At 44.4% G+C, this 27,171-nt stretch overlaps 1 protein-coding gene across 1 annotated transcript; it reads left to right on the top strand.

Annotated features, from left to right (window-relative positions):
* Positions 1-968: 968 nt before the first annotated feature.
* On the top strand, positions 969-26,769 carry LOC309568846 (vomeronasal type-2 receptor 26-like; the record flags this gene model as incomplete). Its single annotated transcript, XM_082274631.1, has 3 exons — positions 969-1,001; positions 13,652-13,775; positions 25,877-26,769. The coding sequence occupies 3 exons, from the start codon at positions 969-971 to the stop codon at positions 26,767-26,769; spliced, it is 1,050 nt and encodes a 349-aa protein (XP_082130757.1).
* Positions 26,770-27,171: the final 402 nt, after the last annotated feature.

Genomic DNA, 27,171 nt, shown 5'->3' with positions numbered 1-27,171 from the left:
TATGGTGATACCACATGTGTGAGACTTTTACACAGCCTGGCCACAAAAAGAGACTCCACGTCCAAGTAGCACCATATATAATGTTTGGGGGTTCTAAGTAATTTTCTAGCAAAAAAATACTGATTTTAACTTGTAAACAACATGTGTCAGAAATGGGCTCGGTCCTTAAGTGGTTAGAAACCTATTGTGTGCTATATCAGACTGGAAAGACTTTTTTACTATAGATGTTACAGACTACTGACATTAAACCCAGTTCAAAATTACAACAGGAATATAAAAATAAATCCAAAAGGTTCCAACTCAGACCCAACACAATTGTAGAGTTATTTGTCAGATGAATGGTGGAGTAGATGGAGAATATGGCCTTAGGATCTATCCCATGAGTCAATCATTGCCAATCAGTCCATATGAAGCCTTCTCTTCCCTCTGCTTATCTCCCTTAGAGTAATAGCCTGAGAGTTATAGACAGAAAAATGACAATTTTTTTGATTATTCTAAATATATACATATATAAAATCAATCCAATCTGAAAATAAAACAAATGATTGATGATTCTCTGGATTAGTGGGTTGGAGGATTCTTTTCATATCAGAGAGATGTACATGGAATCATTGCAGGATAATGAAAAATAAAGCATGTGTGATTCTCCTGATTCATTAATTTCTAATTACATTTATAGAAATGTCACCTTGTACATTGAATATGACCACTTTGTATTTTTTTTCAGACTTTGTATAACTGTATATGATAACGAGTGTATTTCTGTCTTCCATGTAAAGCTGCACAGATATGTGAGAAATGTTCATTTCATGGACTCAGCTGGAGCCGAGACCTACTTTAATGAGAGGAAAGAAATTCCAACTAATCTTATTTTACAAAATTGGCGTTTTCGTAACTATTCACATGGTTTTCAAACCACAATTTCCACTCTTCGAGGCCCAGACTTTATGCCTAAAACATTTCTCAATATGAGTAGACCCGGCTACTGGAAAAGCGGCAAAGTAAGATATTACTTGATGTTTTCTGTCTATATCTAAGGGGGGTTGGTGAAATTCTCACGCTGTCACTCTTTAAACCTAATAGTCTCCTTTAATGCTGCAGGTACTATTATTGGTAACCTACACAATACAGATACTTATAATTGGGGGGAGTACCGCGCTTTAAAGGTGCTTGATGCGTAATTTTTAAAACATATAAAATATACTGTGTAAAAGTGCCTTAGTGCTTCTAAATATAATATTCACTCATATCCATATGTGCATCACAGCATAATTAATCAAATAAAATTATATCAAATATAAATTATCTAATACACAAATGATTCTTACGGGTGGTTTAGAATGCTGAATAATAAATATAGTGCTTAATAAAAATACCAATACATATATAATCACGTAATAAAAAATTGTGCCCAATTATTAATGCTATCTAATAAGTGGACATCTGATAAATTAAGAGGTAAAAATTATTATAGTGCTCTTGAATCCAAAATAAATAGTTGGGTGATATAAATATAAAGTGCTGAAGTGTCCTTCAAATAAATAAATAAGTGGTGATCAAACAAATCTTCTTTTCCAAAAACGCATGCAGGTGCTCTTCTGTGCAGTGACCACTAGGTGTCCTAAGCGCTCACCTCAATTCTCTTTTAAATACACCTTGTATTATATGCCTCAGAGTAATGCTCCTTCCTCCTTTATGGCATGTAGGTACCGCTATTGGTATTCGATTTCCTCCCTTTTTATAAACCGGTATACCAGGAGATATCTGTGGAACCTTTATGTCTCCAAAAATAAACGGGCCAATATAGTGAAGTATAGCCAGTACTTTATTAAAATAAAATAAGAATAACACTCACATTGCTTCCATCTTTCTCATAGCATAACAAACAATTGGTTGCCGATACGTCACTTCCGGTTGGCTATCCTACGTGTTACGCTGCGTACCCACCCCTGGAAGAAGCTGCGTGGGTACGCAGCGTAACGCGTAGGATAGCCAACCGGAAGTGACGTATCGGCAACCAATTGTTTGTTATGCTATGAGAAAGATGGAAGCAATGTGAGTGTTATTCTTATTTTATTTTAATAAAGTACTTGCTATACTTCACTATATTGGCCGTTTATTTTTGGAGACATAAAGGTTCCACAGATATCTCCTGGTATACCGGTTTATAAAAAGGGAGGAAATCGAATACCAATAGCGGTACCTACATGCCATAAAGGAGGAAGGAGCATTACTCTGAGGCATATAATACAAGGTGTATTTAAAAGAGAATTGAGGTGAGCGCTTAGGACACCTAGTGGTCACTGCACAGAAGAGCACCTGCATGCGTTTTTGGAAAAGAAGATTTGTTTGATCACCACTTATTTATTTATTTGAAGGACACTTCAGCACTTTATATTTATATCACCCAACTATTTATTTTGGATTCAAGAGCACTATAATAATTTTTACCTCTTAATTTATCAGATGTCCACTTATTAGATAGCATTAATAATTGGGCACAATTTTTTATCACGTGATTATATATGTATTGGTATTTTTATTAAGCACTATATTTATTATTCAGCATTCTAAACCACCCGTAAGAATCATTTGTGTATTAGATAATTTATATTTGATATAATTTTATTTGATTAATTATGCTGTGATGCACATATGGATATGAGTGAATATTATATTTAGAAGCACTAAGGCACTTTTACACAGTATATTTTATATGTTTTAAAAATTACGCATCAAGCACCTTTAAAGCGCGGTACTCCCCCCAATTATAAGTTTCTGTCTATATCGTTTGCTGAGGAGGTTCATAATTTGGATTTATAGAGATCTTTTAGCCTTGTTTTAAGATATACTAGAAAATGTGGATGTCCACAAAAGGGGTAATTTTTAGAGATTGTTGATTGCGGTAATTTTGTGGATGTAGAATGTTACTTACAAGATATTTATATTCTATTTTGTGTATACTGTAGATGTGTTATGGAATAAAGTTGGCATAGAAGGTAATTGGGGTTGTAAGACTGACATATATAGTTACATAGTAAGTCAGGTTGAAAAAAGACACAAGTCCATCCAGGTCAACCAAAAAAAAAAAAAAAACAGTATTGGAAACCTAATCATACAATCCCATATACACAATCCTATACCCGCTGTTGATCCAGAGGAAGGCCAAAATAAACCCCAGCAAAGCATGATCCAATTTGCTACAGCAGGGGAAAAAAAATCCTTCCTGATCCCCCAAGAGGCAATTGGATCTTTCCTGGATCAACTTTACCTTAAAAAAATGTTGATACCCATTTATATTAGGTACACCTAGGAAAGAATCCAGGCCTTTTTTAAAACAATTTAGTGAGATAGCCAGAACCACCTCTGGAGGGAGTCTTATCTGCATTTTCACAGCTCTTACGGTGAAGAAACCTTTCCGTTTCCTTTCCGACATATGTGACATCATAAGTTATAATTATTAAAGAGAAAAAGCAGCACTTAAATCAAGAGATTATCAGTAATACATCCAGTGGGGCCCTCAAGAAGTTCACAATATCCTTACATGTCCTTAACACTTCTTGAAATATATAAAAAAAATATAAATGGAAAGAAAGTAATTCTAACTGGGTGCCTCTTTGTGTTTTCCATGTTGCTGGTCAACATACATCTCGTAGGCAGGGCTTTTTTTCAGCTGGAGCTTGGTGGAACTCAGTTCCACTACCACTGGCTTGGGCCCTCTGCTCCCTGCTCACCACTTTCACTGGTAAAAAACAGTGGGGTGTTGGCGCTTAAGGGGTGTAAGAACAATTGCACTACAATAAAGAACAAAAGGGGGGGGGGCATGGGAGGTAGCAGGCACAGGGGGGATTAAAAGTCCATGTGCGTGTCCCAGGGGATGAAGGGCATTAAAAAGACTGTATGAGAGTCCATCTCTGGGATCCAGAACAGTTCTAGGGGTGAAGTCAACTCTGCATGGATATGAATGAAAGAAAAGGAGAGTGCCTCTGAGTGCAAACGAAATTTAATACAGCATTAAAGAAATGTAGTAACTTACATGGAGGTAAATGTAACAACATATATCCTGAATGTCAGTGGGTCCATAGGTTCTAGGGCGGTGATCCGCAGGGCCCAGGGTGCCCTAGGAGACAAGGCAGAGTGCCGGCTTGGTGTTGTCTTCCGGGCTGGCAGGAGGTGGAGACCGTGAGACGGAGGCTGGTGGCGTCTGACATCAGGAGGAAGAGAATTCACTACGCGTTTCGAAGCATGCGCGAACACCCAACGGGGCATGATCACTCCTTTATCAAGTGTAACAGTGATAGCTTGTCTCCCAGCGGCTCCCACAGATCTGATCTCCTGAGCGGCTCATACTGACTGCAGGATGGGGACAAGGGAGATGCAGGTGCCCGGGGTGCATTGCATATGCCAATGCCCCCTGGAAGATCTCCCTGCAAGTGAGGAGTAGCCACCTACAGTGTGCAGGGAGGTACTAGAGCCAACTAGGTTTATTGGTAGATTTTTCCTTTAGATTTACCTTCAACTATGTAGTGCAAGGGCCTGCCTGATTGCATACAAATTGAAAGTGTTTAGGTCTGACCTCATATTATATGGTGTTGGCAAGTCTAAAGGAAAAAATTGAAAGAAAATTGTATAGTGTGTATCCAGCATTAGACATGCGGAAAATGGTGGAGCTTTTAAGTAGGAGGGGGGAAGATGGGGGCAGTGTCGGGGGGGGGCGTTTACATACAGAGTTCACAGCTGCAGAAGGATGAAAGTGAGATGTGGATGGGCGATGCGGAGAAGCAGTAAGCAGCGGTGGAAGAAGGCTGAACTCTGCACACGGTGTGTAGGGCACCTCTAAAGTCTGCACTCTGTATGCAAAGTAGGGATCGACCGATCGTTTTTTCATTGCCGATAAATATTTTTCGGTCATCGCGTATCGGTATTGGCCGATATGGGCCAATATTTTCGTACATTTTTTTAAATCTGGCGCCAGTACCCGGAAGTGATTTCATGACGTCATTTCCAGGTTTTTGCATGGAGACTGGTTAAGAGCCGAATGCAGCTTTGATCGGGTCTTCAGCGGCCGTGCAGGCTGGTTGCATGGGTCTTTTGGGGGGACGGGAGACCCGGGCGAGCCGTGGAAGGTGGTGGGAGGGGGGGGGGGTCATCCCCTCCCGCTCCTTGTAATGATAGCTGAGCATCGGTTGTCATTACAAGGCAGCCGACCTATGGACGCCGGTACCGGTACCGGGGTGATGTACTCCTGGTAATTTAAGCCTCCTTAATACCCCCCTCTGTAAGTGAAATTTAACCACACCCACAATTTGATGCGGTTTGGAGGGTGTGTGTATGTGTGCGGGGGGGGGGGTGGATAGGGGGTCGTGGTTAAGTACCTGCACCTATTTTCTGAGAAAAAAAGCCCTGCTCGTGGGAACCTGCAGAGCTCCTAGAGGTGTCTCCTGGATATATGGTGCCTGATCTAATGTGACCATACTGGAATACTTTTGCTAGTTGTCGACAGATTATATACAGTGACATTGGTAGGTGTGACAGTTGCGAGATAGATTATTAGGTGTGAAGGTAACACATTGTAGTCAGTAACGTCAGTCATTATGACAGTTGATAGGAGATTTTCATCAGTGATTGATGTCATTGTGGGATATATTTAGGTACATTAACTCCAGGCACTTGTCAGAGCCAATCTGTCATGAACCTAGTGCCACCGACAGTGAAAGTCCTCAGGAAATGAACAGAATATGGCGCTATAGGAAGATTAGTGATACAACAGGTGCAGAGAAGCTTGAGCTGGACAAGGCCAGAGAGGAGGGCTGCCCTCCCTTTCCTGGTAGCCCAGGATCAATGCATGGATGGGGGTCTATTTTGATTTTTTAGGAAGACCCCATGCCATTTTTCTTGTTTTAAAAAAATGTGTACTGTCCCAAATAGGAAAAAAAATGTCAAGGGTCCCCCTTAAGATATATACCAGACCCTTATCTAGACTTGCAGCCTGGGTGGCCAGGAAAGAGTAAGCAACAACTATTCAACCCCCTTTCTTAACCATGACAGACCACATCTCCCACCGCTTACAATATACCCTGTACCTATGTTGTGAGGCAAGGTACTCATCTCACATCCTGCGCCCCAAAAGGGATGTGGTGGTTTGCAGGTGCACCTATCAGAATCTGATAGCGTCAAATGCTATCAATGCTGCCTCCTGTCTTAACTTACCCGAGACCGACAAGGCCAGGCTTGGCACCCTCTGTCTTTCCACCGGACTTAACACTGCGGGGTGTTAAGCCAGAGAGGCTCAGCACAGGTCATAAATCAAGATTTTCACCGTCAGTGCTCCTTGGCCAGGATAGGTGGCTCACCCCACTCTCCCTCTTTTTATTTTTATTTTTGAAAAAATCTGGTAGTCTGAATGATATGTTGGTTCATCATGTCTATGTATCTCTCAGATACCTTTTGGCAGCTCTGCTGTTTAATTTCATGCCCCCCCCCCTCACTCCTCCCTCTCTCTTTCGAAAATTCCCTCCCCCCCACTCTTTCTCTCTCTCTCTGTTCTCTCTCTCTGTCCATACTCACACAGGTACCAGTTGATGGCCCTCTGCTGCAGGTGCAGCCACTACAGCATTGCCAAAGTCGAGTTCCACTTGGTGGGCATGTCACAAATCAGGTGGTTTATGGTCAGGTGGAATTCCCGCTACATTTCAGCCAACTGAGCACTGCCTGTGTATGACCACCTGAAATGGCAACAAGCTCTTTTGGCCTGCTTTAGCAGATCTTCCAACCCTGGGTACCTATTTAAGAAATGCTGCACCACCAAATTGAGGACATGTGCCAGGTATGGCACATGTGTCAACTTTCCCTGTCTAAGGGCGGACAGGATGTGTATGCCCTTATCGCACATCACCATTCCTGGCTCCTGCTGTCGTGGCACGAACCACCTCTAGGCCTGCCCCTGCAGAGCTGGAAGAATCTCTGCTCCAGTGTTGCTCCTGTCCCCTAGACAGATCAGCTAAAGCACTGCATGGCACATTTAGCCTGACTCATTGAATGGCCCCTTGAATGCTTAGGGGGTACTGGTGGTTCATAGAATAATTCAGCAGAGGAGGGCATGGAGGAGGAGGAGGAAGAGGAAGGGGTGGAGCTGACAAATTTCCCATCAACACCACTAGCTGTATGGAGACGTGGTGGCACAACAAGCTGCAGCACTGAGCCCTGTCCTGCATCCTTCTGAGTTGTAAGCAGAGTTGCCCAGTGTGCTGCTAACTAAATATATCGTCCCTGACCATGCTTGCTGGACCACGTGTCAGCATTAATGTGGAGATCTTGCGGCTAACTGCCTTGCTCCCAACGATGCCACAACATTGCCTTCCACATGATGGTACAGAGCTGGAATTGCCTAACGTGCTAAGAAATAGCAACTGGGAACCTTCCATTGTGGTAAAGCACATTCTGCAAATTCACGGAAGAGGGCAGAATCCACCAGACGGAAAGGAAGGAGCTGTAAAGCCAGCAACTTTGACAAGCTTAAATTTAGGCGCTAGGCATGTGGGTGGCAATGCCTGTATCATTTGTTTCCGCTGAAGCAGATGGGGCAGAGAGATTTGCCTGCTATAGTCTACAACTGGCGTTGTGCTACTGGCAAACATGCTGCAAGGACCTATGACACCCTTTGCTATACCGTCATCCCTGTCAGCGGAGGCTGCTGAGAGGTCATGAGGTATAGCGGGGGTAGACGAGAATGGGGAGGAGTGAGGAGGAGCAGAATTGCATCCCTTTTGTGTGGCTTTCGGGTGCTCCTGCCAATAGGCTGAGTGGTGGGAGGTTAAATGTCTTGTCAAGCACGTGGTACCCAAATGGCTGGTGATTTTACCACACTTGATCTGCTTGAGGCAAAGTTTGCAAATTGCAACAGTGCGATCAGCTGCACATGTGTTTAAAAAAAGGCCAGACAGCTGAGCTGTGGCAAGTGGGCTGGGAGATAACAGCTCCACAATCTGATGAAATAGGGTGGCTGCTCTCTACACTTCCATGATGGCTGCCTCGTTGGGGTTTTTCCTCACCCTCACTTTCTTCCTCTGCTCTACCCGGCACCTAAGTCACGTCAGTGACCTCATCATCATCCCCCCCCCCCCCCCATCCTCATCATCACTGAAGCCAACTTGGCAATACCCTGCAGCTGTGGGAACATGACTGCCAATTTGTTGTTTTCCAGTGTACTCCCCTCTCTTCAGGCTCATATTTCTACCTTCCTTAACCTCAGAACCAAGATTTGAATCAAGTAATGGCTGTGCATCATCAAAGGACAAGTGGTTGACACTGTGTTCAAATAATTTAGCTGACTCCTCCATGCCTGATGCTGGGGCCATGCCCAGAAGCTGTGCAGGGATGCCGCGCCTGCATCGGAAGTGACGAGCGGGGCCAGTGTAGGGCATTCTGGGACTCCGACGTCACCGAAGAGGAGGCAGAAGAGGACGCGCTGGCTTCAGCTGCCCACACCTAAGATGGCAGCTCTGGAGAAGACATTTTTAAGGTAAGTATTTCTTCTAAAAGGTAAGTGCGACCCGGGACAGATCAGAGGCTATCCATTGTGAAATGCACTAGCCCTGACTGTCCCGGGGGTATTTTTATCTAAATTTAACCCCCGAGGCCGAAACTCCGCTTTAAAGAGCACTTATTTAGGTGAGTAAATGAATGTGCGTGATCTATGAAAGTGCCAGTATGCAATCCAAAATAATATATGATAAGCTAAGGCGCTAAGAGTGAGTGGCTTTCAGCGCGTGGTCTAATAAAGCTGACTGGACAAAAATTGTGCAACACAGGCACTATTAAGTGTCAATGCATATAATCACATGACATGAAGGCAATGATTTTGACACCCCTAAAGTGCTTTTCCAGTTTCGTGACAGTGCTTATATTAGTTCACAATCCTTAGATAAAGTGCAATAGTCCAATTGGGGTCCTTCCCCGTGATCTTCTAGTAGTTGCAGGTATACACCAATGGCTAAAAAGTGACTGGTGCTTGTTCCTTAGTGCATAGAAGGCTCGAGCAAGGTGCTATCCCCCCTATGGTAATGCACTCACCGCATCTCCTTACCCCCGCAGGGGTACACAGCCTTATGTGCAGTAAGGATGTCCTGGTCTTCCCGGCTTATCCTAACCCCTCCTAGGGTTTTACAGCTCTTGTAGTGGTTGTGATGGAGAGGAGAGCAGCAGTAATAGCTTGTCAATCATCTCGGTGACCCTCAAAGCTGAGTTTTCATTTCTTACTGCACATAAGGCTGTGTACCCCTGCAGGGGAAAGGAGATGCGATGAGTGCATTACCATAGGCGGGATAGCACCTTGCACAAGCCTTCCATGCACTAAGGAACAAGCACGAGTCACTTTTCAGCCATTGGTGTATACCTGCAACCATTAGAAGATCACGGGGAAGGACCCCAATTGGACTATTGCACTTTATTCAAGGATTGTGAACTAATATAAGCACTGTCACGGAACTGGAAAAGCACTTTATATTTTTTTGGACTTTTTAGGAGTGTAAGGGTCCTTTCACACGGGGCAGACTGTATTTTGGTCCGCTCCGACACTTTTTTTTTTTTTTTCTTTACGGACACGGATGACACTTGTGTCATCCGCTCCGTATTTCCGCATATCATACCATCTGTTTGTGGATGATATACGGACATAATGTATGTCTATGGGATTGCGGATGTCAGCGGATGACACCGCTGACATCCGATTTTGCATCCTTTCCGTTTTTTAAACGGAAGAAAAATAGGGTACTGTTCCATTTCAAAAAACGGAACAGAACTGAAAGGACACAAATCGGATGTCTGTCAGCGGATGGTCATCCGCTGACATCCGCAATCCCATTGACATGCATTATGTCCGTATATCATCCGCAAACGGATGGCATGATATACGGACATAGGGACCACCGTGTGAAAGGACCCTAAGGCTTCTTTCACACGGTTCGCTTCTGTAGGCAGATCTGTGCAGCTCAGCGGGGGATCGATACACTGATCCCCCGCTGAGCAGGAAGGTGACAGCTCCCTCTCCGCTCTGTGTGCGGAGAGGGAGGTGTCAGAGCCCCATGCATTTCTATGGGGGAATCGGATGAGAACGGACTGCCTGTCCGCTCTCATCCAATCCGATCCCCTGGACAGATGGGAAATAGGGTTTCCATCCGTCCGGATTTCAGGGACAGGATCAGATCGGATAGCAGCGGGTGTCAGCGGACATGTCACCGCTGACATCCACTGCCCCATAGGGATGCATGGATGATCCGATCAGATCTGCCTGAAAAACTGACAGGCGCATCTGATCGGATCGCTCGAGTGAAAGGACCCTTAAAATCATTGCCTTCATGTGATAATATGCATTGACACTTGATAGTGCCTGTGTTGCACAATTTTTGAACAGTCAGCTTTATTAGACCACGCACTGAAGGTCACTCACTCTTAGCACCTTAGCTTATCATATATTATTGTGGATTGCATACTAGCACTTTCATAGATCTCGCACATTAATTTACTCACCTAAATAAGTGCTCTTTAAATACTTATATTTTTTTTATCTGCACACCACTCCCTCCAGTGGTGGGTAAAGGAATATCAGTTTCAGCACTGCACACATTTATATCTATTGCACTCTGGCACTTTGCATTGATATTGATTTATTGGTTGATTATTTTTGCATTCATTTTTATTGAATTTTATATATCTACAAACCACACCAGGTTGCGTTAAAATGTGAAACAAGCACATGGCAACATACAGCTGTAAACGTGCACCAACGCACTAAAATGTACTGCGCTAAATATGCACTAACGCACTGCAATATACTGCGGTAAACATGCAATAATGCACTGAAATATAGTGCATAAAACTTGCACTAATGCACTGCGTCAAGCAGGCACTACAGCACTGCAATATACTGTGGTAAACATGCAATAATACACTGAAATGTACTGTCCTAAGCATGCACTAATGCACTACAATATACTGCGGTAAACATGCACCAACGCATTGCAATATACTGTGGTAAATGTGCATCAACACACTGAAATGTACTGTGTTAAGTGTGCACTAATGCACTACAATATACTGCGGTAAACATGCACCAATGCACTCAAATCTACTGTGTTAAGCGTGCACTAAAATATACTGTGGTAAACGTGCATCAATGCACTGAAATATACTGTGTTAAGCGTGCGCTAACGCACTGCAATATACTGTGGTAAACGTGCAATAATGCACTGACATATCGTGGATAAAACTTGCACTAATGCACTGTATCAAGCAGGCACTACAGCACTGCAATATACTGTGGTAAACATGCAATAATACACTGAAATGTACTGTCCTAAGCATGCACTAATGCACTACAATATACTGCTGTAAACATGCACCAATGCACTGAAATGTACTGTGTTAAGCGTGCACTAATGCACTACGATATGCTGCGGTAAACGTGCACCAATGCATTGCAATATACTGTGGTAAATGTGCACCAACGCATTGCAATATACTGTGCTAAATGTGCACCAACACACTGAAATATACTGTGTTAAGTGTGCACTAATGCACTACAATATACTGCGGTAAACATGCACCAATGCACTCAAATCTACTGTGTTAAGCGTGCACTAATGCACTACAATATACTGTGGTAATTGTGCATCAATGCACTGAAATATACTGTGTTAAGCGTGCGCTAATGCACTGCAATATACTGCAGTAAACGTGCAATAACGCACTGAAATATACTGCAGGAAACCTGCCCTGACAAAATAAACTGACACTAAAGTAAAAATGAATGGTCGCACTACACTCACACTGACTGAATTATCACTAGATTCACACTAAACTGATACTTTACACACACAATAGCATCACAATAGCCCACTATATCACACTAACTCTAGTAGCACTGCACAGAGTCCTGTTCTATTTTTCTACATGCCAATATCCCACTGAAAATGGTCATTATGGGAAGAATGCTTTTATAGTGTCGGGAGGGACTAAGAGCAATGAGCCATGATTGGATAGAGTCATCATAACAGTGTCCAATCATGGTTCTGATGTGCTATGTGCCCTGATTGGGCAAAGCTTTCATTGCTTCAGCTAACTAGGGCTTTCAGTGAACTGTGGGGCAGCATTTTGGTCGTTCAAGGGGCCGAACATATGGTCAAACGCCCTGATAATTCAGATGTTGGCCGAACGGGAGAACAACCAATGTTTGGCCCAAACCCATACTTGGGCCGAACCGTTCGCCTAACTCTACTGGTAAACTCCTTCCTGTGTCACATCCCAAGGTCTGTCCAGGAAGTAATGGAGAAATGTTTTTATACATCTAGCTGGACACTGAGGTAAGGAGTGTGTAGGATAAAAGAAAAGCGGTTTTATTTGTGGAAAAGAGGTTCGGTAATGGTGTATTGGTAAATTGGGGAGCTGGAGTTTAGAAACAAAAGTGAACTTCTTCTTTAAAAAAAAAAAAATTAGAGGCCCTATCAACATATAATAGAAATCAAAAAAACACCACAAATGAATGAAAACTCCAAAATACCGCCCCCTGAATGGATCTCAGACCTGCAGAATTCACCTTAAACACTTCTGAACCAGAAGATTTTCCCCCTTAATGACCAGGCCATTTTTTGCGATTCGGCACTGCGTTGCATTAACTGACAATTGCGCGGTCGTGCAACGCTGTACCCAAATACAAATGTCCTTTTTTCCCACAAATAGAGCTTTCTTTTGGTGGTGTTTGATCACCTCTGCGATTTTTATTTATTGCGCTATAAACAAAAAAAGAGCAACAATTCTGAAAAAAATATATATATTTTTTACTTTCTGCTATATAACATTCCCAAAAAAAATTTAAAAATCTTTTTTTTTTTTTCATCATTTTTGGCCAATTTTTATTCTGCTACATATTTTTGGTAAAAAAAAATCCCAATAAGCGTATTTTGATTGGTTTGCGCAAAAGTTATCGCGTCTACAAACTCGGGAAAGATTTATGTAATTTTTATTTATTTATTTCTACTAGTAATGGCGGCGATCTGCGATTTTTAGCGGGACTGCGACATTGTGCTGGACAGATCGGACCCCTAATTAACATTTCTGACTTTTGGGGGTACCAGTGACATTACTACAGTAATCAGTGCTAAAAATTTGCACTGCTACTGTAATAATGACACTGGCAGGGAAGGGGTTAACCCAGGGGCGATCAAAGAGTTAAATGTGAGCCTAGGGTATGTTTTTTAACTGTAAGGGGGATGGGCTTGTGAAATCAACACAGAGACCTGTGTTCCTAAATAGGAGGAGCTCTGCATTGATTCCAGAGAGAACAACGGTCTGCTGCGTTTACAACATCGCAGGTGTCCGGTGGCAGTCGCAGCCGCCGGCCCCGTAGATTGGCCTCTCCGCTGGCGAGTGGGCGCGTGTGCGCGCACCCCCAGGATCGTTTCCGCGGACCGCCGTATAGGTACGGTGATTGGCGGGAACCTGCCGACCTGCTGCCGTATAACTGGTCGGCAAGTGGTTCAACCCATGGGAGAGGAAAACCTCAACCTCAGTCCTATTTGTAACACTTAGTTTGTACGGCCTCATGAGAGATGATGGACATTTACATTATAATAACGATAATAATATCTGATTTCAGGTTCCGGTATCTCGGTGCTCAGATCCCTGTTTACCTGGCAGCAGAAAAAAGTTTGCATCTTCCATCCATAAATGTTGCTATGAGTGCGTCTCGTGTCCAGAAGGAGAGATCTCCAACATTTCCGGTAGGGTTTTCACACATTTTATCACTTCTAAGGTCCTGCAAGTAGAGAAAGATACCTGTTGATCCTGCCAGAAATGTATTTAGCTCCTAAGTCCTGTTGTCAGCTGACTGCACACAGGAGCTTATGGACTGAAATCAAAAGAATGGTATCAGCCCTGCCCAGTTATATTTTGCTACTGCTACCTATTTGTTACAGGTACTTATATAGCGCCATCAATGTACGCAGCGTTTCACATATACAGTACATTGTACATTGTACATTGACATCAGTCCCTGCCCTCAAGGAGCTTACAATCTAAGGTCCCTAACTCACATTCATACACATACTAGGGCCAATTTAGACAGGATCCAATTAACCTCCCAGCATGTCTTTGGGGTGTGGGAGGAAACCGGAGTACCCTGAGGAAACCCACGCAGGCACAGGGAGATTCGGTACTGCATTGCTTTAATGGACAATTGTGCGGTCGTGCGACGCTGTACCTAAATAAAATTGATGTCCTTTTTTTCCCCTCAAATAGAGCTTTCCTATGGTGGTATTTGATCACCTGTGCGATTTTAGTTTTTTGTGCTATAAAAAAAAAAAATAGCGACAATTCTGAAAAAAAAAAAAAACAATATTGTTCACTTTCTGTCATATAACTGTAGCACTGCCCCCTAGAGGACTGCTGAGTCACCCAGCATCCCTAACTAGATGATCCAATAGGCATTTCCATCTTCAGTCTTGACCCGGCGCTCAGCATCGCTCCTCCAAGGCGACCCTGATCCCTGCCACTGACTACCTATTGACAGTCCCAAAAAAACTGGCTCTTGCGTTGTCTTCCACCAGGGCAGCCATCTGAAGTTTTGGGGCCCCTTACACAACTTTAGACCTGGGCCCCTCCGGGCCTGACCACCAACATTCTGCAGGGCTCTCCCTCTGGCTGTCCCACCGAATTCGCCCACTGGCCATCTCACCAAGTCCTTCTGTGCCCCCGCTTCTATTTTAACACTCTTACAACTTAATATATGAAATAGAATCCAATCCATCAAAGAGACATCCCCATATATTCAGCAAAGAGACATCCCAATCCAGTAAAGAGACTGCTTCATATATTCAGCAAAGAGACATCCCAATCCGGTAAAGAAACGGCCTCATATATACAGCAAAGACACATCCCAATCCAGTAAAATGACAGCCTCATATATTCAGCAAACATATATCCCAATCCAGCAAAGAGACAGCCTCATATTTTCAGCAAACATATATCCCAATCCAGCAAAGAGACAGCCTCATATTTTCAGCAAAGGGACATCCCTTCAGCTGCATTGGCTTATTCTGCAGCCGCTCTGCTTTAGCAAATGCTAGTTACTACAGCAGCAACAACTCGTTGGTTGGGGCCTGGGCGATGGGGCCCCTCAGAATGCCCGGGCCCCTTACATGTGTATGGGCTGTCCCCCCCTGATGGCTGCCCTGTCTTCCACACGCGCAACCTTCAGCACCCAGTTTCTCTCCCAACAGGAGTTTCGTTGTCGGAGCCTGAGCAACTCATCAGTCCTGTAGGGATTTGTGGTTTCTTCAGGGGTCCCTTCTTTCGGGCAGTCACTCCATTTCCGGCCCGTTGGCCCAAAGCAGTTCACTCAAATCTCTATATGGTTTGTAATCCAGGGATCCCGGCCCGATGGCCAAAAGGATCTTTAAACAGCACATAGCAGTCTTTTGTTTCTCCTGAGAAATGAGAGGGTCGGCCCTCTGAGACAAGGCCACTAGACAGTGGTGTCTTGTAGTTTCCTTTGTGTCTCTCAGTCAGTTAACATAGGCTAGCCAGCCTCAATTGGGTTCAGCAGTTTCTTCTCAGTAGTAGAAATCTGGATGGGGAATCCACACAACCTTCCCTTCCTTGTCTTGAACTCTGACTGACCAAGCTTGGCCAGATCCATCTGGCCAGTGGGCCTCTATCTGGTCTATGTAGATAGCCTGCCTGTGATTCCACTGCGTCTTCACCGACAGGAAGGTCTTCCACAAGTCCAGCTTGGACCGATTTCGATGAGGTTTGGGAATGAAGAGGAAGTCCCATATAGCCTCATCACACCAGGACTCTTTTGGCCTCTATCTCCAGCATGACCTCCTGGGGAGAATAGGGATAGTCATATCCATACTCTAAGGCCACTTTTTGCTGTATCCATCTTTGCATCCTGGAGAATCTGGGGAGGGTTTTCCAGTTACCTCTCCCAGATGGGGAATATAAGGTCTGTTCTCTTTTGATGAGGGAGGCGTAGGCCTTATTCTGATCCCGAACCCGGGCATAGTTTCGTGGTGGGGATAGGTCTGGGACCCGATTAGTATAGGCCTCACAGAACCCAAGATTCCTGGCGCACTACTGGTCACACCACGGTATCCCTAACCTCCTCATCAGGTGGGCCTAGACTGGCTGGATTGCTCTGATCTTCGGACCCCCTGTCCCATTCAGTCTCTTCTTCTGACTTCCAGACATCCAATCCCTCCTCCAAGGATCCAAGCCGATGCTGGAAGCTGGGAGACCCGACATCAATGACCCCGGCCTCTTCCTCGCTGCTCACACTCACACTTGCAGCCTCGGTCACCGCTGGCCATCTTCTCCCCTCTGCCTGTATAGGAGCAGACTTTATTTCTGCCGCTGCAGCTTTCAATGCACCAGGTGGCCGCTTCCTGGCCGGCACTACCTGCATGCACCCCTGCTCGAACATTCGGGTCTCTCCCCACTCGCATCCTGGACCACTGACAGATGGCATGGACTCCAGTTTCATCAGGAACCTCAGAACTCCCCTTCCACGGCCCGTGAAAGGCCCAGACTCCACAGCCGACAGGGCGTGAGTGACCCTGGTGTCCCAAGACACATTTGACTTTGTGGGCTGACCTCCACTCTCTTCCGCCCGCAGCAGTAGATTGCCGCAATGCCCGCACTGGCCCCACACCTGCATTCGTATGGTCACATTCAGACACTGAGGAAATAATGCCCAAAATGCTCCACACCTCCTCCGATGCACAATGCCAGTCTTCCGTCGGGCACCATCCACACCCCTGGATCCCACAGGGTGGATGTCTTTGGCTCTCCGCAGGTTCTCTGCATAAACGTGGGATAGCCTCTGCGCTCCGGCTCTCTCTGGTACTCGCCATCTTGCTCCTCCGCACACGTGTCTCCCCCTCAGCCCCAATCGGAGGGGGAAGTAATTTATAGACTCTCCTTCCTTCCCCGGATTGGCTGTGCGTGAGTGGTGTCTCCGTCCACGACTCCAGATTGGCGATGGCTCCTCCTGCTAGGCAGATCTCTACAGCGCGCGCTTTCCCGCGCGGCACAGTAACCCTTTCCGATGCCGCTCCCTCTCAGCTCAGCCTGCATGGAAGTTACTCTAAAGCGGACCGTGCCTCTCAGCTTGCACACATCCACCATCCTTGTCTGGTTCAGGGCTCCAACTGCGCCTCCATCACTCTGAGCTAGCTGGCCCTCTTTGCTATGTAGTAGAACAGTCCCGCTGTCAGGCATTGCACGGTTGACACTCCTATTCACAGCACTTGTACGAGCAAGACTCGCCATACTGTATTGGAAAAATATCCCACTGTCATCAAATGCATGGTCAACAGATTTCTTTATAGCATCCATTTTGCCACTATTTTGGAAGAATGTCCGCTGTCTTTGGATGCACGGTCAAAATTTTCCTGTATAGCTCCGACACACACATGGCCCCCGACACACACCGATCCACGTGCCCTGGGCCGCCATTTTCTCCGTTCACACTTGCACCTTCTACTGTTAAGCAGACACAGTCCATTTGTACAGCAAGATGCATTTCTCCCGCTCTCCAGCACATCACTTGATCAAACAATTTCAAATTCTGACAAAAATTCTTCCGTTGCCATGGGCAACCATCATTGTGCATTTGATTCTTCATTCCACTCTCCCTGTCTCCTGTAGAGCAGGCCTCTCACTTCTCTTGAACATTAGAACACAGTTCTTGAGAGAAAAGTGAAATTTTTGAAAAATTTCTTCAGCCGTTGCCGTTAGCAACTATTCCAGTAACCCAGGGCGATATCCCGTACAAGCCCCCAAATGTAGCACTGCCCTCTAGAGGACTACTAAGTATTGCAATTTCTGGATTCCCATGGGTTACCCTTAGCAACCGATAGCAGAAAATTAGCATCAAAAGTCCTTGGTTCAGTCAATAATCAATCCAGGGGATGTTGGTTTTTTTGTGTTTTTATTTGGAAATTGGATAGGAGAAGGGATGAGTGGGATACTCCAACTATAAACTATGCACAATCTTGAGGACAACTAACTGTAGTGTGCGGCAAGGCCGCTGCTTCACCTTGCCACTAAAGTGAAGATAGCAAATATGTTCCCGCTTGAATCACTCTTCAGGGTTCTAACTTGGCACCCCCTTTCTCACTTGCTGAGTGTGCTGACACCTGTCCACTGACTCTCAACTGGAGTGGCCCCCTTCCTGGGCAGACCCCTGGCAAGCTTCCCAGTACTCATGGACACTGTTTTTCCCAAGGTTGCTCTGCCGCCAACTCCACTAGTCAGTTCTCCTGGACCTCCTGGCTCAGCTCCACACTCCTGGTCCACAAGGCCGACTGCCTTTGACCACCTTCCACTGCAGCTGAAGGAGAGACAACTGTCACCCTCCTTCTGAGACCTGGCTTCCCGCCCAAAGACACCCTGTCACCTGTGCCCTTGGCTTTTATAACATATCTCAGGATGCCCCACTGTTTGTGTCAACCCACTGGAATAGTTACAAAAGCCTGTGTGTCACTGGCTGGGTTTCCTCCACTGTCCAACAGGCCCCCCTATTAGATACAGTGGGGACACTCCTTCAGGCCAGATAAATCAGAAATGGACACATGCAACAGGCCTAATTAACAATCAGGCTCCCCTGATAAGCAGATTGAGACACTAGGCTTTTACCTACCTAGCACCTACCTAGTATGGTGCTATATAACATTCCCAAAAAAATAATAATTATTTTAAAAATCCAATGTTTTCATCATTTTAGGCCAATTTGTATTCTGCTAAATATTTTTGGTAAAAAAAAAAATCCCAATAAGCATATTTTGATTGATTTGCGCGAAAGTTATTGCGCCTACAAACTAGGGGAAAGATTTATGTCATTTTCATTATATATTTTTTTTTTTTACTAGTAAATTTTTAGCAGGACTGCGACGTTGCAGCGGACAGATCAGGACCCTAACTGACATTTTTGACACTTTTAGGGGCAACAGAGACATTACTACAGTAATCAGTGCTAGAAATATGCACTGTTACGGTAATATTATTGGCAGGGAATGGGGTTAACCCAGGGGTGCTCAAAGGGTTAAGTGTGAGCCTAAGGGAATGTTTTCTAACTGTATGGGGGAGGCACTTATAGAATCAACATAGAAACCTGTGATCCTAAATAGGAGGAACACAGTCGCTCTGTGTTCATTTCAGAGAGAACAATGGTCTGCTGTGTTTACAACAGCAGACCGTCGTTCTCTCTCTTAGCGGGTAGCGATTGTGGGTGCTCAGCGGCAATCTCAGCTGCCGGCCTCATGGATCGGCTTATCCGCTGCCTAATATGGACGGGTGAGCATCCCCGGTGGTGCGTGCTCGCTTCCAGGAGCGCTACCACAAACCAAGCCAGCCTGCCGCAGTATATCTGCGGCGGGCGGTCTGCAAGTGCTTAATGTTGATAAATGTAAAGTTATGCACTTGGGGGCTAAGAATATACATGCATCATACATACTAGGTGGAGTAGAACTGGGAGAAACCATAGCGGAGAAGGATCTGGGGGAATCCATAGCGGAGAAGGATCTGGGGGAATCCATAGCGGAGAAGGATCTGGGTGTTCTGGTAGATCATAAGCTTAATAGTAGCATGCAATGCCAAGCTGCTGTTTCCATAGCAAGCAAAGCCCTTTCTTGTATTAACAGAGGCATGGACTCCAGAGGGAGAGATATCATTTTGCCCCTGTACAAATCATTAGTAAGACCTCATCTAGAATATGCAGTTCAGTTTTGGACACCAGTTCATAAAAAGGATATTGGGGAACTGGAGAAAGTGCAGAGAAGAACAACCAAACTGATAAGAGGCATGGAGGAGCTCAGCTAGGAGAGATTAGAGGAACTGAATTTATTCTCTCTTGAGAAGAGGAGATTAAGGGGGGATATGATCAACATGTATAAATACAGAAGGGGTCCATATAGTGAACTTGGTGTTGAGTTATTCACTTTAAGGTCATCAATGGGAACAAGGGGGCACTCTTTACATCTAGAGGAAAAGAGATTTATTCTTCAAATACGGAAAGGTTTCTTCACAGTAGGAGCTGTGAAAATGTGGAATAGACTCCCTCAAGAGCTGGTTTTGGCCAGCTCAATAGATTGCTTTAAAAAGGCCCGGATTCTTTCCTAAAAAAACAAAATATAACTGGATACTAATATTTGTAAGTAAAGTTAATCCAGGGAATATCTGATTGCCTTTCGGGGGATCAGGAAGGAATGTTTTCCCCTGCTGGAGCAAATTGGATCATGCTTTGCTGGGGTTTTTTTACTTCCTCTGGACCGTTCCTTGCGACTGACCGTGCCCTGCGACTGACCTGCCCTGCGATTGACTGTGCCCTGCGACTGACCGTGCCCTACGACTGAGTGCCTGGGAGGACTGGTAAGTATCTTAGCAACTGGTGAGTATCCTAGTGACTGGTGAGTATCTTAACAACTGGAGAGTACCCCAGATTTAGTACCAGGGGAGATAGAGGTAGTGTAGGTAAGGAATAGCAGGTCGTTACCATTATCCCCATAGAGTAGTGGGTAATAATGTCCGACAGGATTGGGGATGCCACTCAGTGCACTTCTTGCTCCATGTATGAGTTCCTTGATGAACCAATCAAGGGCGAATACTGCTGTACAAGATGTGTGCGACTTGTTTCTCTGGAAGCCCAGATCCTGGATCTAGAAAACATAGTGGCAACACTGCATAGCTTCAACAACCTGGAAAGGAGCTTTGACATTACCCATCAGGCGCTGGCAGGGGCCAGCATAGAGGAGGGAGGAGTAGAGGAGACGCAAGCATCAGAGGTAGGCAGTTGGGTGACCGCTAGGAAGGGTAGAGGGATGAGTGTCAGGGAGGCCAGTGCTGAGTTGGTACACCCTAACAAATTTGCCAAGTTGCAGGTTGAGGGGGATATCAGCTCAGGGGTGGCAGTGCTGGAGCAGGCGCCCTCCCAAAGCTGCCAGGGGAGTAGCGGCTCCAGGAAGAAGGGGAGCCGAAAATTCAGGAAAGGTTAGACAGGTTGTGGTAGTTGGGGACTCAATCATAAAGAGGACGGAGAGAGCAATCTGTCGAAAAGATTGTGGTAGCCGGACAGTATGTTGTTTACCGGGCGCTCGAGTTCGGCACATCGCGTAGACAGATTATTGGGCGGGGCTGGGGATGACCCAGCGGTCATGGTGCATGTGGGCACTAATGACCAAGTAAAAGGAAGGTGGAGGATCCTAAAGAACGATTTCAGGGACTTAGGGAATAGATTGAGGAATAGGACCTCCAAGGTGGTTTTCTCTGAAATACTGCCGGTACCTCGAGCCACACAGGAAAGGCAGAAGGAGCTTAGGGAACTTAATAAGTGGCTGAGGAATTGGTGTAGGAAGGAGGGGTTTAGGTTCCTGGAGAACTGGGCTGACTTCTCAGTCGGCTACCGGCTCTTTAGTAAGGATGGGCTGCACCTTAATGGGGATGGTACAGCTTTTTTAGGGGAGAAAGATCGCCACCAAGTTGGAGGAGCTTTTATACTAGGAGACGAGGGGGAGGGCTTAGAAGTAGAGTCAGTCAGGAGGGAGCAAAGGACAGAAGGCAGTAGTAGAGTCAGCAGTGACAGTAGTTCCATAATGTCAATTGGGGGGTCTGTGCAGGAAAACCTCAGACCTAACAGGAATAAACATAATCACCATTCACGATCAACTTTAAGAGGGGTATATGCTAATGCCAGGAGCCATGAGGAGGACATAGACCTTGTGGGAATAACGGAAACTTGGTTCGACCCCTCACATGACTGGCTGGCCAATATCCAAGGGTATTCGGTGTACCGGAAGGACAGGGTAGGAAAAAGAGGGGGAGGGGTATGTCTCTATGTCAAGAATAATGTAAGGGTGATAGAGAGGAGTGATATTATGGAAGGGATGAGTATGGAGTAAGAATCCGTGTGGGTAGAACTCCATAGGGAAGAAGTAAAGGGAAAAGTAATTGTGGGGGTTTGCTATAGGCCACCCAACCAAAGGTAGAGCTGGAATTTATATCACTGTTGGGTAAAGTGGCAAAACTGGGATCAGTCATCACGTTGGGGGACTTCGATTATCCCGACATTGACTGGGAAGAGGGGACTACACACTCACAGAAGGCCCATCTATTCATGGAAACCTTACAGGACAACTACATGTCTCAGTTGGTGGATTCTCCTACTAGAGAAAATGCAATGCTGTATCTATTGATCACTAATGACCCAGACCTAATCTCGGAGGTGGGAGTCCAGGACAACCTGGGCTCTAGCGATCACAGGATGATCACATTTAGCGTAAATAACAATATAACAAGGCAAGTGGGGAACATAAGAACCCTAAACTTCAGAAGGGCAAACTTTCCAAAATTGTGCTCAATGATGGAAAGGGTATACTGGGACCAAACCCTGGGAACACTGACCACGGAGGAAAAATGGGAATGCTTTAGGAACATATTAAACAAATGCATCTTGCAGTGCATTCCTATGGGAAATAAATTTAGAAGAGACAAAGCCAAACCTGGCTGGCTAAACCGTAATGTTAAAAAACGTATTAGGGGGAAAAAAATGGCGTTCAAGAAATATAAATCAGAGGGCACAGTATCGGCTTTCGAGCAATACAAGGAGGCAAATAAGAAAAGTAAATACGAAATCAAAATGGCTAAAATCAACTTGTCTGAGAGACAAAAAGCGGAGGCTAGTAAAAAGAATCCAAAGAAATTCTTTAAATATATCAACAGCAAAAAAGCTAGGGCAGAGCATATTGCACACATAATTAACAATGATGGGAGGATGGTTACAGAGGACACTGAAAAAGCAACCGTGCTGAACGCTTTTTTCTCATCAGTCTTTACACAGGAAAAGGAGGGGTACACTGACCACGACCATATGGTTAGTAGTAATACACAGGACTTGCCGCTATGGCTAACAGAGGGTAAGATCAGGGAAAGGCAGGATAAAATAACACAAATAAATCACCAGGCCCGGATGGCATACATCCGAGAGTATTCAAAGAACTCAGTAAGATTAGATCTAGACCACTGTTCCTGATCTTTGCTGACAGTATTATGACAAGAAATGTACCAGGGGATTGGAGGAAAGCTAACGTGATACCGATATTCAAAAAAGGGCAGAGGCATGTACCGGGATATTATAGGCCTGTTAGTCTGACATCGATAGTATGTAAACTTCTGGAGGGGATGATAAGGGACTATATCGTAGAGTTTGCTAAAGACAACAACATCATCAGCAGTAATCAGCACGGGTTTACAAATGGGCGTTCTTGTCAAACCAATCTCTTAACATTCTACGAGGAGGTGAGCTGTGAGCTAGATAGGGGGAGACCAGTGGATGTGGTGTATCTGGATTTCGCTAAGGCATTTGATACAGTTGTGAGTGAAAGAAGGTGCGCGAACCAATAAATTAAAGTGTAAAAGCAGCACTGTAAAAAAAATCGGAAATGCAAAAATGTGTACCAAAAAATTATGTTACAAAAGTGCGCTAATAAATCAAGAGAACAAAAATGTCCATGTAAATTGAAAGAACAAAAGTGTCCATATATATATATAAATATTATCAAAGTGAATCAAGTCCTTTATATCAAAAAAGAAGAAGTGATCCCAAATGAACACACAAAAATTGGGTGTTGAGCAGCTCCAGTCCCAGAAGCCGACTTGTAAGTGGAAACGCGTCGGAGGGAGCCAGCCGTGCTGCTATCAGTCCCGGATCGTTCTGCAGGCGTCCGCGACCATTTTGAATATATGCTGTATATCGTTTGGATTTGTGTAAGTGTCTTTCCACTTGTTTTTAATAATAAATTTGGAGGTAATGCACTATCAGTCCCATTCTCTTTTTGATGTGATCTCCTTGGTGGCATTCTCACCCCTGGAAGCCCACAGACCCCCCCAACCGAGAAGCTGACGATCTATCCATTCCAGTTGTGATCCTGTTCCATCTAGCTGGCCAATTGGATTTGCGCATATGCTCTCATCCCTCTCATATGTGGTAAGAGTCCACACACATCACTGGGTGTCATCACTGAATTGTGTTATAGTCACGTACTTGGACTGTCTATTGGGAAGAGGTTAAATCACCTACTCTTCATCACATTCAACACCCACTATTTATTTAAACATTTTTTTGTGTGTTCATTTGGGATCACTTCTTCTTTTTTGATATAAAGGACTTGATTCACTTTGATAATATTTATATATATATATATATATATGGACACTTTTGTTCTTTCAATTTACATGGACATTTTTGTTCTCTTGATTTATTAGCGCACTTTTGTAACATAATTTTATGGTACACATTTTTGCATTTGATACAGTTCCCCACAAGCGCTTAATTTATAAAATAAGGTCTGCAGGCATCGACCGCAGGGTTTGCTCTTGGATACGGAACTGGCTAAAAGGGCGTGTCCAAAGGGTGGTAATAAACAGCGCATACTCAGACTTGTCTGAGGTGGTAAGCGGGGTCCCCCAAGGCTCAGTCCTGGGACCAACCTTGTTCAATTTATTCATAAACAGCATTGAGGACGGGATCAGGAGTTCTATATTAGTTTTTGCAGATGACACAAAATTGGGCAGGGCAATAACTGCACAGCATGAAGCAGATATCTTACAGAATGACCTGGACAAAATAACAGAGTGGGCAACGACATGGTAAATGAGGTTTAATGTAGAGAAGTGTAAGGTTTTGCACTTGGGGACTAAAAACATAAAAGCACAATACACTTTATGGGGGGGGGGACCCTTGGGGGAATCAAAAATGGAGAAAGATCTGGGAGTCTTGGTAGAGGATAAACTAAGCAATAGCATGCAATGTCAAGCGGCAGCTGCCAAAGCCAGCAGAATATTAGCATGAATAAAGAAAGGGATGTATTCCAGAGATAAAACTATAATCCTTCCACTTTATAAAACTCTGGTCCGACCACATCTGGAGTATTCTGTCCAGTTCTGGTCGCCAGTCCTCAGGAGGGATGTGTTGGAGCTGGAGAGAGTCCAGAGAAGGGCAACTAAACTAATTAGGGGATTGGAGGACCTTAATTATGAAGAGCGTCTGCAATCGCTTGATTTATTCTCCCTGGAGAAGAGACGTCTGAGGGGGGACATGATAGCAATTTATAAATATCTCAATGGTGATCTCAGCATAGAAAAAAAGCTATTCAATTGGAGGGATTGCATGAGAACTCGAGGACATATGATGCGATTAGAGGAGAAGCGTTTTAACCTTAGGCATCGTGGGGGGTTCTTTACTGTTAGTGCTACAAGATTGTGGAATTCTCTACCACAAGAGGTGGTTTCTGCGGGAAGTATGGTGGCTTTCAAAAGACTCTTAGACGTACATTTCAAGGATCAGAACATTCAGGGGTATGTGAGATGATTACAGCCACACACACCTACACAGGTTGAACTGGATGGACTATTGTCTTTATTCAACCTCACCTACTATGTAACTATGTAACTGTGGGTAAAGGATTATGTATATAGAATTGTATTATCTTGTTTTTTTTTCCCCCCTTTTATTGGTTGAACTAGATGGACTTTTTTTCAACCAGACTAACTATGTAACTATAAGAGAGGAAAAGAAGCCTCCATAGGAGAGCTAGGATTTTTTAAAGTGCCAAATAACTCTGGGCATAACATATATCAAAAAATATAGATTTTTATTCATCAAAAAGATTTAAAAAACATAGACAGAACACACTATTAAAAAAATCATGTATACATTTTTCAAAATTTTGCAATATTGTCGCAGACTAGCAATCCCTAACTATGTAACTATGTTTTCTCAGATGCTCTGGCCCATATAATCATTGTCTTGGTATTCTTCTTCCTGCAGACAGTGAAAACTGCATGAAATGTCCTGATGATGAATGGCCAAATGAGAAGAAGGATCGGTGTGTTCCAAAATTGGTGGAATTTCTCTCCTACACTAATGATACAATTGTTGCCGTATTTTCACCTGTCTCCATACTCTCTTGTCTTCTGACTGGTTTAATATTGGGGATATTTATACATTACCGGGACACCCCCATTGTTAAAGCTAATAACCAGAACCTGAGCTATCTTCTCCTGGTCTCCATCATGTTGAGCTTCCTCTGTGTCTTCTTGTTTCTCGGCCGTCCAGTGGATGTAACCTGCATGCTGCGTGTAACCTCTTTTGGTGTCATCTTCTCTGTTGCTGTCTCTTCTCTACTTGCCAAAAGTATTATGGTGTGTATTGCTTTTAAAGCCATCAAACCTGGGAGTCCATGGAGGAGATGGATGAGAGCCAAACTGCCCAGTTTTATCATTTGTGTCTCCTCACTGGTTCAAGTAATAATCTGTGTCTCTTGGTTGTCTATTTCTCCCCCCTTCCAGGATCAGGACACTCACTCTTATCAGGGAAAGATCATCATTCAGTGTAATGAGGGTTCGGTTATCGGCTTCTACTCGGTCCTGGGATATTTGGGGCTTCTGGCAGCTGTGAGTTTCATTATAGCTTTTCTAGCCAGGACATTACCGGACATTTTTAATGAGGCCAAGTACATCACCTTCAGCATGCTGGTGTTCTGCAGTGTCTGGATTGCCATGATTCCGGCCTATCTGAGCACCAGAGGGAAATACATGGTGGCTGTGAAGGTTTTTGCTATAATGGCATCAAGTACTGGACTTCTTGGCTGTATATTTTTCCACAAATGTTACATAATTCTGTTCAGACCTGACCTGAACACAAAAAAAGTTATCCGCTAATATTTATGAAGGAACACTGGGCTACCAGTAGTTATAGCTTTATCCTTATTATTGTTGATGTTAGTATTTTACAATACAGGTGCATACATAAAACTAGGTCTCATACATACACTAGCTGCGCTAGTACACTCTTTTTAAAAAAAGGTTCAGATGTGTAAAACAATCAAGATACAAATCATATAACATGAATGTGGTCATAAATTGCTATATAACATCCGTATGGTTATTGATAAGTCTCTTTGCCAATAAACAATGAGTGGTGCAAAAAGTCCCCAAAAGTCCTCTTCAAATGCCCAGAAGTAGTAAAAGAACCACTCCACCGTGCATCCCCTAGGTCAGGGGTGTCAAACTCAATTTAATCGCGGGCCGCATCAGCATTATGATTGCCCTCAAAAGGGCCGG

This window comes from Pelophylax lessonae (assembly GCF_965119305.1).
Source record: "Pelophylax lessonae genome assembly, chromosome: 1".
Classification (NCBI taxonomy): domain Eukaryota; kingdom Metazoa; phylum Chordata; class Amphibia; order Anura; family Ranidae; genus Pelophylax; species Pelophylax lessonae.
This window is presented reverse-complemented; position numbering and strand designations above follow the sequence as displayed.